General features: G+C 43.3%; 1 protein-coding gene across 2 annotated transcripts; it reads left to right on the top strand.

Moving 5' to 3' along the window:
* The first annotated feature begins 530 nt into the window (after positions 1–530).
* On the top strand, positions 531–11801 carry AMDHD1 (amidohydrolase domain containing 1). 2 transcript variants are annotated; one of them, XM_080971432.1, is made up of 9 exons: positions 542–792; positions 1481–1587; positions 3051–3115; positions 3951–4228; positions 5580–5805; positions 7406–7530; positions 9177–9270; positions 9962–10122; positions 11460–11801. In XM_080971432.1, the coding sequence occupies exons 1-9, from the start codon at positions 656–658 to the stop codon at positions 11563–11565; spliced, it is 1299 nt and encodes a 432-aa protein (XP_080827558.1). In that variant the 5' UTR covers positions 542–655; the 3' UTR covers positions 11566–11801. The 2 variants fall into 2 exon arrangements, with proteins under 2 accessions (XP_080827559.1, XP_080827558.1); XM_080971433.1 differs by lacking the exon at positions 9962–10122 and having other exon boundaries at positions 531–792.
* Positions 11802–12702: the final 901 nt, after the last annotated feature.

Here is a 12702-nt window from a genome sequence, read left to right as displayed (position 1 = left end):
GACATAATGAAAAGTGCCTCTGAGCATGTGCAGAATGTTATTGTACGGGAAAGTAATTGCCATCTACTCTCACACTGCCCAAAAAAACCCCAAAAACCTAGCCCAAAATTAGAGATTTTAAACTCTTCCCTGACGTAAGGCAAGCCTAGTTTTACTGCCCGATGCAAATTTATCTCAGGCTTTTCCGATTGCACTCAATCGCGCTTCACAGCTTGACATGTGACCCACCAGCTAAGCCTTATACTGATGCCCGGCCGCCACTGGGATGTTTTTTATATTTGCATCATCCTTTGTCATTTGCCATTCTGGCTGCAGTTGATGGGAGTCCAAAGCATCATTTGGACTATTGGGGAGCATTAAAAATGAGATTCCCCTACCTACAATTGAAATAGCTAGGGGTCCATTCAGTATAACCACCTCAGAACAGCACCACCTCATTTTGAATTCTGTACAGTCCAAGCCCCCACCCCACCCCCCATGTGTGTTTGCTTGTTTTGGGTGAAAACTGCCAACTAAGAGAAATGATGACGATTCCAGGAGGAAAGAGAAAGACCTTGCCCTGGGAAACTCGTGAGCGTTCTCCCTGCCCTGTTGACGCTGTCTGGGCCAGCCCCAGACTTCCCAAGCTCTTTTGTATCTGTCTGGAAAGAGCAACATGGCTGGTGAGTATAAGCTCCGGCTTGAAGGCGCCCAACAGCTGGTGCTTGTCTGCACCAAAGGTGAGAAATACCTCCTGGAAGCTGGCATGCAACATCTGGCCGTGCTGGAAAACGGCAGCGTGGTGATTGGCAAGTAAGTGAATCTCCCGGGAGGGGGGGTGTTGCTTGCTGGGGGCGGGGGGGAGCCTCTCCAGCAGACTCTCTCTCCAATGGGAAGGTTTCTGTTAGTTTGTTTTTGTACTGACCTTCTCTAACGACAGGAAAATAAATGAAGTTTTTACAGAAAAAATAAAACAAAATTATTTTCTGTCTCTCTTCTGACAGCCACCAGCTGACCAAAACGTATACTCTTGAAATAAAAAAAAGATTAACTTTCTTATAGCCAATGAACTAAGTCAGGGGTAGGCAACCTAAGGCTTGGTGGCCCAATCACCTTCTCAATCTGGTCCACGGACAGTCCGGGAATCAGCATGTTTTTACATGAGTAGAATGTGTCCTTTTATTTTAAATGCATCACTGGGTTATTTGTGGGGCATAGGAATTCTTTCATATTTTTTTTCAAAATATAGTCTGGCCCACCACATGGCTGAAAAAGGTTGCTGACCCCTGAACTAAGTTGTTAGTTACTTTGGACAAGTAACAATGTGACAGTTAATGAATTTTAATTTCCTGTCTACACTGAAGAATCCAACAATGATGCTAGCTAAATAACTTACTAAAGAAGACATTGGTTTAAGTTTTAAGTACATTTGCTTCAGAAAATAAGTTTTAGATCGGGGTATAAAAATTAATGGTAAGCATTTTGGTCGGTTTATTTTCAGAGACGGTTGTATAAAGGCTGTGGGCGACTCAAGAGCCATTCGCAAGCAATTTTCAGGAGCGTCTTTTGAAAAAGTCATTGATTGTTCAGGAAAATGCATCTTACCAGGTTGGTGTCTAATATTTCAGAGTTCAACACACCAAGCAGAAAGATGCAATATTTATGTAGGCAGAGATGTTAGCTTTAGTTAGTCTAACATCCTCTGAATTATTTTCCTTTGGAATAAAATGTGATGGCTCCCCCACTGGGCTACCTTAGCACAGAAGTGGGGACAAGGAGCTGGGGAGCTTCTGAAGAAAATAAGTATTGACTGTGTACTATAGCTCTGTGTGTGGTAAACTACACTTCCCATGATTCTTTGTGGGAGGGGTGTGCTTTAAACATATGGTGTGCACATAGCCATTAGCCTGGATTTTGAGAAACTTAAGTCTATGACCCTACTTCTTTCCAAAGTGCTGTTTGATCTAGCATGGACAATGGGACAGCCCCACATAATTGGCTAGTAATGGGTATGCTGAATCAGTACAACTAGCCGCTGAAGTTTAAGCAAAGCTCAGTTTAGAAATAAGGTTGTCAGTCGTCACCATATCTTATCAAAAAGTCCGTGCAAGTTAGTGCCTAACATAGGGTTGCCGTATTCCCCAAAGTGAAAAGTGAGCTGGGGGGGTCAAAGTTATTGAGATTTTTAGGGGAACATCTCCCTTCCCTTAAACAATTAAGTTTTGGGGCGCTTTTTGCAATTACAGCCACAAATCTTTCAGAATGACCTTCAGTTGCTGCCTCACAGTCTCTCCCAGCCTAACCTACCTCACAGGGTTGATGTGAAGATAAAGGGGAAGGGGCTTCGTACGCTTTGCTGAGTTCCTTGCAGGAAAGGTGCAGTTTAGCAGATCCTGATCCTGCTTTGGTGCATGTCAACAGCAGTACGGTATTCAGAAATTAAGCATCTGATTTTTAAAATATTTTTTTGGCCTGCTGGAAGTGAGAGGTGGAGAAAATGTCTGTTGCTCAATGTTTGTATTTCAGGCAGCTTTTGAAGGCACAGGGTCAATGACATAGAATAAAAGACCAAGCTCCCATCTGGAAGCATTCCAGTCAAAATCCCAGGAAATCCCAAGAGAAAGAGTACCGTATGTGAAGAGTCCTGCTGAATCTGATTTCAGGTTTCATCTTGTCTAGGTCTGGGTTTCTCTCGATAGCCAGCCCAAAGTCAGCAAAGCAGAAAGTGGCATACATGGTTCTCCCCTTCTTCTTCTTCTTTTCATCATCACAACACCCCTGTGATGTATGTTAGCCAGAGGGATGGTGAACGACCCAGTGAGCTTTATGTCTGACTGGGAATTTGAACCCTGGTCTCCCAGGACCTAGTCCAGTGCTCTAATCACTACACCACACTGGCTCATAATAGCATTTTATATACTGAAGGATCATGCTTTTTGATAATGTTCCTCCAAGGGCGCATAAATAAAATTATTAACTGCTAATGTTTCCTGATTTTGTTTCCTAGTGGATATGTCTGAGATTGTGCAGTTTGCTGTGTTTGTTTTTGTTTTTGTTTTTTTAAAAAACAGGTCTGGTAGATGCACACACACATCCTGTATGGGCTGGTGACAGAGTCCATGAGTTTGCAATGAAGGTAAACTTACATACTGTAATTGCAAAGGATTTCTTTTACCTGTGTCTACCTTCCTTTACTCTTGATTAAAGTTTCCATAAGGTGTTGGCGCTGACCTTTAAAGACCTAAACGGCCTTGGTCCTGTATACCTGAAGGAGCGTCTCCACCCCCATCGTTCAGCCAGACACTGAGATCCAGCGCCGAGGGCCTTCTGGCGGTTCCCTCATTGCGAGAAGTGAGGTTACAGGGAACCAGACAGAGGGCCTTCTCGGTAGTGGCACCCACCCTGTTGAACGTCCTCCCATCAGATGCCATGGAAATAAGCAGCTATCCTATTTTTAAAAGACATCTGAAGACAGCCCTGTTTAGGGAAGTTTTTAATATTTAATGCTGTATTGTTTTTAACACTCAACTGGGAGCCGCCCAGAGTGGCTGGGGATTCTCAGCTAGATGGGCCGGATATAAATATATTATTATTATTATTATTAAAGTCTCTTCTTCTGTAAAAGGCACAAATATCTTCATTCCAGCCCCTTCTTGGATGCAAATCGATCTCTAATAAGAACATGGGAAGGAATCTGCCTTACGCAGAACCAGACCATTGGCTCATTTAGCTCAGTAGTGTCTAATGTGACCCTCATTGTTTCTCCATGGTTTCAGAAAGGGCTGTCTACCGGGAGATGCTAGGGATGCAACCTGGAAACTTCTGCATTCAAAGCAACTGTTCTGCCACTGAGCTGTGATCCTTCCCCTACCAGGGCACTTTTGGAGAGCCATTGCACTTCTGGGATTTCATTGCATGAGGGGTATAGTTTGCCCATTATCACATGTTTAACAGATAACTTTGTTTTAAAGTTGGCAGGAGCTTCCTATATGGATATTCATCAAGCAGGAGGAGGGATACATTTCACCGTGGAGCACACTCGGAGTGCCTTAGAAGATGAGCTCTTCAGCAGCTTCAGGCACCGGCTGCTACGCATGCTCAGAGCAGGCTCCACTTTGGTTGAATGCAAAAGTGGATATGGGTTAAACCTGGAAACGGAAGTTAAGATGCTGAGAGTGATTGAACGGGCTCGGCGGGAGTTGGACATAGGCATTTCCTCTACTTACTGCGGAGCTCATTCTGTTCCTAAGTAATGTACCTATTCTCTCTTGTCATTTTAAGCGCTGTGCTAGAACACAATTGAAGATTAATTGGGTCACTCGTTGAACAGTTCTTCTGCAAAACAGAACATACCTAATTCTTGCAGTGCTTCTGTTTGCCATCTACTATTAGAGTGATGTGTGGAAGTGCCCCAAGAGAATATTCAAGCATAATGAAGACTGAGGGAAAGTGCAAAGCCTGAGATGTGCCTGACATTTCCTGTAAAGCATCTGAGGGAGAAGAATTATTATTATTTAATTCAGATGTGACGGAGGAGAACACAGCGAGAGGAAGTTTAAGGCACCACTTGCATTTGCAATGTTACCCTAACCTCTTTCAAAATCAGCTGGAACATAGAAAGGGAATCTTGAACTTAAAAGAGAAAGATATTGTTTAAGGGGGGAATAAATCTCTGACATAGAATCTGGCAGGCAGGAACCTGTGGAACAACCTTCCATAGCATCAGGGCCTGTGGAGTCAAAGCCTGGACCCTCAGGGGCAGCTTCTGCTGCATGGGAGGAACAAAATGCCTCCCAAGGTAGCTCACAAGCCCAGCCATGTAGGGAGCCCACCAGAAAGTAGCCCTGGATTTCAGGCCAGAGGGATGGCCCTTTAAACAACTAAGTTATCCACAAAGGGCCAGAGTCTGCTCCCCCTCCAGACTGGTGTTTTATGTGGGTGTATCCTGCATCATGGGACGCGGGTGGCGCTGTGGGTAAAACCTCAGTGCCTAGGACTTGCCGATCGTATGGTCAGCAGTTCGAATCCCCGCGGCGGGGTGAGCTCCCGTCTTTCGGTCCCAGCTCCTGCCCACCTAGCAGTTCGAAAGCACCCCTAAGTGCAAGTCGATAAATAGGTACCGCTTTATATAGCGGGAAGGTAAACGGCGCTTCCGTGTGCTGCGCTGGTGCTGGCTCGCCAGAGCAGCTTCGTCACGCTGGCCACGTGACCCGGAAGTGTCTCTGGACAGTGCTGGCTCCCGGCCTCTTAAGTGAGATGAGCGCACAACCCTAGAGTCGGACACGACTGGCCCGCACGGGCGGGGTACCTTTACCTTTACCTATCCTGCATCATATTCTTAGCATAATAATAGTGCATTAGTCGTGGGTTTATTCTGCTTTAGTTTGTGCTTCAGTGGTTTCCCACGTTATTGCTATCCAGAGGGGCTACAGCGCAACAAAAGCAGGGCAAAAATAAATGAGAACATTTGCGATATAAAAATTTAAAGGATTTTTATACGGGATATGCACTGGTTGTAAAACAGTGAGACCACCCTAAAACTTTTGCAGGCCACATGAAAACTTAATCTTTTGGTTTTTGTTGCATTGTCTGTTGAATAGGGGGGAAAGTGCCATTGAAGCCACAGATGATATTGTTAGCATCCACCTTCCTAAACTGAAGCAACTGGAGCTTAATGGTGAAATTCATATTGATAATATAGATGTTTTCTGTGAGAAGGGAGTCTTTGATCTGCCTTCGACCCGAAGAATTCTTCAGGCTGGGAAAGATTTAGGGTTACAGATCAACTTCCATGGGGATGAACTGCATCCAATGAAAAGCGCTGAGGTACTTATATTGATATATTACATAATTTTATTTGTATGTCACCTTTCCACAGCTCAAACTATGCCCTAGGCAGCTTACAACATGAAAAATACATACCACAACATAACCAAAATAGTAATAAACAATAAAGAAAAATTTAAAAACACGCACAACCAAACTGAATAATTACCACACAAATCACACCAAAATTTAAAATAAAGATACAAAAAACCTCACCCAACAGCAACAACCCCCCAAAACCAACAACACCCCACCCCAAGAATCTGTTTGGCAGCCTCAGCTTTTGTAGCTGGAGTCAGTCAGGGCCCTGCCCAGGCGGAAAAAGACCTGCAAGGCAGGGAACAGGTCTTCCAGCACTCACAGCCAAGGTGGTTGTCTTCACTGAAGGAAAAATCTTACACGAATTCTGATTTGGCGTTAGCGTATTGGAAGCACCACAGCACAGTTCTTTATTTCTGCAGTACCTAAGTTAAAAGAAAATGTGAGGTTGATGGAGTTAGCGAGATGGACTTTCTGACCTTTGCTTTTTACATCCATTCAAACATTGACTTTGCTTATCTTTTCCTTGTGATGTAAAATAAAAAGAGGAGCATCTGACGAACTCTTTCATTAGCGATAACATTGCTAGATACACATACACATTTTAATAGTTAATGTTTGTGTCTTTAATATCTTTCATAGGGTACTTTTGTTTCACCAGTGGTGATTACAATGTAGTTATAACTGCTAATTCTATAGTATTTATTATTATTATTGTTGTTATTATTATTATTATTATTATTATTATTATTTTACTATTCGTACGTGCAGAGGTGGAGCAAGGTGGGTATGGCCCACCCCAGGTGTCACCCCTGAGGGGGGGTGACATCGCCGCACCACCCCCCCAGGACACTTGGTGCAGGCGGCACACCCCCTGGGACACTTACACCGCCCACAGGTGCACGCCGCTCCGGGTACTGGAGCAGCTAGCTTCACCACTGCGTACCTGGCCCACCTTACTGGGTCGCCCTAGCCACTCTGCCAAGACAGGATGAACAAACCCGATGCCTGGCCTGCCATGCTGGAGGGGATTTGGAAGTGTCATAGTTGTCCCTCTTCCCAGTCCTGCCTGCTCCCACTGGGAGGGGAGCTGTAGCATTTATAAATGCCTCAATTCTCCTGCCCAGGCAGGTGGAAGCTGCTACTGGCAGTAACCAGTGTTAACCCCCGAAATGGGGTGTTTCAGGGCAGTGAAGGGTCTGTGCTGAGCCAGCACAGGATCTGCTGGATTCTGAGCCAGGCCTGCTGCTGTCACATGATGGTACAGGGCATGATCCAAGCTTCTTTGCTGCCCGGGCTGGTGCAGCAAATAGATTTCCCCCCAACCCTCCTTTCCATTCCGACTGGTGTGAGTAGCAGGGCTCTGGTTACACTACTGCATTAAGCCCCACTTCAATCTAGATTGAAAGCAGCAAGTTGAAGCTGAGCATAAATGATTCTGGTTGAGGAGAACTGCATTTTTGTGCTATATAAACAGGTTATTGTGTGTGCAGCCTTACGGATAAGGGAGGTTCTTATGCGACTGACTTTTAATTCAAACCTTGCCTTGGCATCTGTTTAGCTTGGAGCTGAGCTAGGAGCTCAGGCTGTCAGTCATCTAGAAGAAATCAGCGATGAAGGTATTGCTGCAATGGCCCAGGCGAAGTGTGCAGCTGTCCTCTTACCAACCACTGCTTATATACTGAGGTAATCATAATTCTAATATGTATTGCTAGGCTGTATTTTACTGTTATTTGCTATTCCTTTGGGAAAATACGTATTATCTTTTGAAAGAATGCATCCACTGAACAACTGCTGCTAAGAGTGATCCTCCAAGCCTGCAAAAAGTTGCCGGTCTTTTATTAGAGCCGATGGAGAAGCTTTGTAGTTCAATCTCTCTCCCTCCTCATGGAATTGTTGTTGTTGTTGTTTAGTTGTTTAGTCGTGTCCGACTCTTCGTGACTCCATGGACCAGAGCACGCCAGGCACTCCTATCTTCCACTGCCTCCCGCAGTTTGGTCAGACTCATGCTTGTAGCTTCGAGGACGCTGTCTAACCATCTTGTCCTCTGTCGTCCCCTTCTTCTTGTGCCCTCAATCTTTCCCAACATCAGGGTCTTTTCCAGGGAGTCTTCTCTTCTCATGAGGTGGCCAAAGTATTGGAGCCTCAGCTTCACGATCTGTCCTTCCAGTGAGCACTCAGGGCTGATTTCCTTAAGAATGGATACGTTTGATTTTCTTGCAGTCCATGGGACTCTCAAGAGTCTCCTCCAGCACCACAGTTCAAAAGCATCAATTCTTCGGCGATCAGCCTTCTTTATGGTCCAGTTCTCACTTCCATACATCACTACTGGGAAAACCATGGCTTTTACTATACGGACCTTTGTTGGCAAGGTGATGCCTCTGCTTTTTAAGATGCTGTCTAGGTTTGTCATTGCTTTTCTCCCAAGAAGCAGGCGTCTTTTAATTTCGTGACTGCTGTCACCATCTGCAGTGATCATGGAGCCCAAGAAAGTAAAATCTCTCACTGCCTCCATTTCTTCCCCTTCTATTTGCCAGGAGGTGATGGGCAAATGGGCAAGTGGCCATGATCTTCGTTTTTCTGATGTTGAGCTTCAGACCATATTTTGCGCTCTCCTCTTTCACCCTCATTAAAAGGTTCTTTAATTCCTCCTCACTTTCTGCCATCAAGGTTGTGTCATCTGCATATCTGAGGTTGTTGATATTTCTTCCAGCAATCTTAATTCTGGCTTGGGATTCATCCAGCCCAGCCTTTTGCATGATGAATTCTGCATATAAGTTAAATAAGCAGGGAGACAATATACAGCCTTGTCGTACTCCTTTCCCAATTTTGAACCAATCAGTTGTTCCATATCCAGTTCTAACTGTAGCTTCTTGTCCCACATAGAGATTTCTCAGGAGACAGATGAGGTGATCAGGCACTCCCATTTCTTTAAGAACTTGCCATAGTTTGCTGTGGTCGACACAGTCAAAGGCTTTTGCATAGTCAATGAAGCAGAAGTAGATGTCTTTCTGGAACTCTCTAGCTTTCTCCATAATCCAGCACATGTTTGCAATTTGGTCTCTGGTTCCTCTGCCCCTTCGAAATCCAGCTTGCACTTCTGGGAGTTCTCGGTCCACATACTGCTTAAGCCTGCCTTGTAGAATTTTAAGCATAACCTCATGGAATAGCTGATTATAAGTGACAATTTAGGGACCTACAGTCTCATCTCTCTCTTTTCATATCTCCCTCTCCTGGATTCTGATAGAATCATATAATATTGCTGAAGTGGTTTGCTGAATTTTACATTGCAATTCAAATGGTAGTAACCATTGTTTTCTTTTACTTTGCAGATTAAAGCAGCCTCAAGCTAGAAAAATGTTAAAAGAAGGAGTGATTGTTGCTCTTGGCAGTGATTTTAACCCAAATGCTTATTGCTGTTCTATGGTAAGATGTTTCTTTAGAGCAGATGCAAAATTAATGTTAATTTTCTTCTGTCAGTTTGAGTGTCAGGCTTGGAGTATTGATTATTGCCTTGATTCCTTGGGAATCCTATTTAATTTTCTGTACTAGCAGGACAGTTGAGTAGATCACATGAATTTAAATACACACACTATTGAATTCACACATGAACTCTGGCCATTGAAAAGCAGCTTCTGCTTGGAGCTGATGGTTATCAAGCAGGATATTGGCTTTCAGCACAGATAAGCCCTGTCTTTCTTGCAGACATGAGCCCTATTCAGGCATGAGATACGGACAGCAGAAACAAGCATACTCATTCCACATAAACATACACATCACCTTTCCATTCATTTGTCAACTTGTAGAGGGCAACTGTCTGCAACAGAGGCCTTCAGCGCTTGTGAAGTCCCCCCACTCATTTTTAAAACCTTGGAGAATCAGGATTCTCAAAAGTCCATGGAGTTTGATCTCCAGGTCACAGAAGGCAACAGGGAGCTAGTGAGTTTGTCTCCACAGCCCCACCTGCAGTTAGAACAGCTGAAGACCGTTACAGTTAAATTAATTTTACCTATCACAGTGAACTCAGGCTTTCAGATGGCAATTCCAATGGCTGACAGACTGTTGGTTTCTGTGCACCTATGTGTAACTTCAGGCTTAACTACCTCTCTCTTACTAGCTCATGGTTATGCACCTGGCCTGTGTAAACATGAAGATGTCCATGAAAGAGGCTTTAGCTGCTGCTACCATCAATGCAGCTTATGCTCTAGGGAAATCGCACATGCATGGCTCCATAGAAACTGGCAAGCAAGGAGACCTCATTATCATCAACTCACCAAGGTGAGGATGCAAATAGCTCTCAAAGGCCTAATTAATGCTCTGCATAAGTTGGAATGAAAATCTAACATTCGGAAAACAGTGGTACCTCAGGTTACATACACTTCAGGTTACAGACTCTGCTAACCCAGATTAGTACCTCGGGTTAAGAACTTTGCTTCAGGATGAGAACAGAAATCGCGCGGTGGCAGCAGGAGGCCCCATTAGCTAAAGTGGTGCTTCAGGTTAAGAACAGTTTCAGGTGAAGAACAGACCTCCGGAATGAATTAAGTATGTAACCAGAGGTACCACCGTAAATTAAATGCATCATGCAGTTTGGACTGCAATGTTTGGGACATTATGATGAGCAATTACTCAATCCAAGTGCAGTATTTGAGTCTTCTCCCAATACAGAACATATTGACCAGACACAAAGGGAAACCTCAATCCTTTTTCAAAAAAGTCATACTTTTATATGCTATTAACCCCCCACTTAAGACTTCTTTCAGTCTTTCTTACAGCCATGTCAGTTGAAAGTTGTTCTTTAAAAATAAACATTGAATTGTTCAGGAAACAATTTTCTGGCACCATGCCAGAGCCCAAATTTCATATCATATATTGTTGTGAACTAAACATACCATCAGTTTTTGTTATTTATTTAAACTGATCTATATTTTCAAGTATATTTTAATGTTGATGTGCTTGTCAATTTTAGATTTGTGTTTATTGTGCTTTTTTATATACCTATACCATGAGCCACCTTGAGTAGGCTGTGCCCCCAAAAGGCAGCATATAAATAAATGACTACAAACATTCACAATGTCTTTTCAAAACAGGCATATGAATTGATAGCAATTGGCTCCTGCTTTCTATTTATCAGTCAACATGTTATGTTAAAACTATATGCTTTAAAACAGTCCTCTTGCCACATTCCTGATGTCGAAGGTGATGTTAGGTATGGGGCAGTTACAAAAGAACCACCAGGAGCTTAATATGAGCTCCCAATTATTCTTTCTGCAAGCTTGGCTCCCTGTTAGTGCTGTTGATCACTGCCATGTAACCCTAGTGGAGAGCTCTGTAGTGCAGCTGAGGGACTTACTATCTCAATTTAGAAGAAACTGTTTCCATTCAAACTGCTTCCTCCAAATGGAGCATTTCTTCCACTGCGGAGGTAAAATTGCTTTGTTTGGAGGAAGTAGTTTGAACCCAAACTGACTTCAAAGGGGCTCCCTGTAACTGCCAATCAACAGTTACAGTGATTGAGCTCCTTTGAACTTCTGCATGTGTCAAATAGTCCTATGCACATGAGAGATTGCTGTTGTTTTTCTAAATTATGATTGTAACCTTTTAAAAATCTTTAGATGGGAACACCTGATTTACCAGTTTGGCGGCCACCAAGAACTGATTGACTACGTAATTGTTAAAGGAAAAGTTGTTTATAAAAACGACAGTGTTCTGGGCTACTGAGGAATTCCAGAAGGAAGAAATACAGCAGTTGCCAGACTCTCTGAGGCAAACACAGGATGATAATCAGCAGGGTCTCACATCTATAAGATCATACTTCCTTACTGGTCAATGCTCAATAATTTCACTGGTTTTTATTTTAGTCCTCCCTTTGTATTCGCATGAGGAACACTAGGCCATGTTCATCTGCTTGGTAGTTTCATGGTCCGCTAGAAAATAAACTTACATGTATGCAAACAGTTAACTCTGATTTTTTTTCCATAAATGAAGGTCCTCTTGTATAAAGAAATCAAAGCTCTGCATTGCAGTGTGCCTACATACACCTCATAATTTTTCACAACCAGAGTTAAGAACATGAGAAGAGTTTGCTACATCTAGTCCAGCGTCCTGCTCACAGTGGTCAGGTGGGTGCCTTTGGGAAGCCCACAAACAGGCCCCGATGACTGCAGGGAGTTCACAGATAACATTTATGCAGTTGGTTGGACTTGAATAACTACTTCCATCTACCTAAGGTGGTTTATGAACGTATGTTTCCTTTGAGTAACAACCTCCTCTCCACAACATGATATGTCGTTTATAGAGATGACTTCACAAAGCAAGATTTATATGGCCCAGGAATCAGCACATTGGCTTTTTAATTTTTTTTTGTAAGAGACCAAAGCTGGTATGGTATAGTCATCAGTCTCTGACTAGGATCTGGAAGGCCAGGGTTTAACTCCTTACTTGGCCATGAAGTTCACTGGGTGACCTTGGGCCAGTCACTGACTCCCAGCCTAACTTACCTCACAGAGTTGTTATGGGGATTAAATGTGGGGAGAAACTATGTATCCCACCTTGTGGCCCTTGGAGAAAAAGGTGAGATATAAATGCAATAAGGAGGAGGAGCAGTCTCTGTAACGATTGCAACATTAGATTTATTGTTTTTATAAATTAAAAAAAAGCTAGCTAATTTTAATTGGCTAAATTATAGTTTGATGTTAGTGTGGTTAACTTAACTCACAAAATGAGCCACATCTCCACAGGTTTTGTTGCACCCACCCATTTGCTACAGATAAATTTAACATTCACCTTGTTTTTGTACAAAGTTCAGCCATTGTGAAATCATTCAAACTGATACGGCACTTTCTCAATGCCCATGAA

This window comes from Podarcis pityusensis (assembly GCF_964106645.2).
Source record: "Podarcis pityusensis genome assembly, chromosome: 10".
Classification (NCBI taxonomy): Eukaryota; Metazoa; Chordata; class Lepidosauria; order Squamata; family Lacertidae; genus Podarcis; species Podarcis pityusensis.
The sequence above is the reverse complement of the archived record's forward strand: the minus strand, read 5'-3'. Positions and strand labels throughout refer to the sequence as shown.

What these genes read in the sequence shown, in the direction of transcription:
- AMDHD1 (XM_080971432.1), top strand. Translation starts at nt 656, where the DNA reads ATGGCTGGTGAGTATAAGCTCCGGCTTGAAGGCGCCCAACAGCTGGTG. An exon ending in GGCAGCGTGGTGATTGGCAA is followed by an intron (nt 793 to 1,480) that starts GTAAGTGAATCT and finishes GTTTATTTTCAG; the next exon opens with AGACGGTTGTATAAAGGCTG. An exon ending in GGAGCTCATTCTGTTCCTAA is followed by an intron (nt 4,229 to 5,579) that starts GTAATGTACCTA and finishes TCTGTTGAATAG; the next exon opens with GGGGGAAAGTGCCATTGAAG.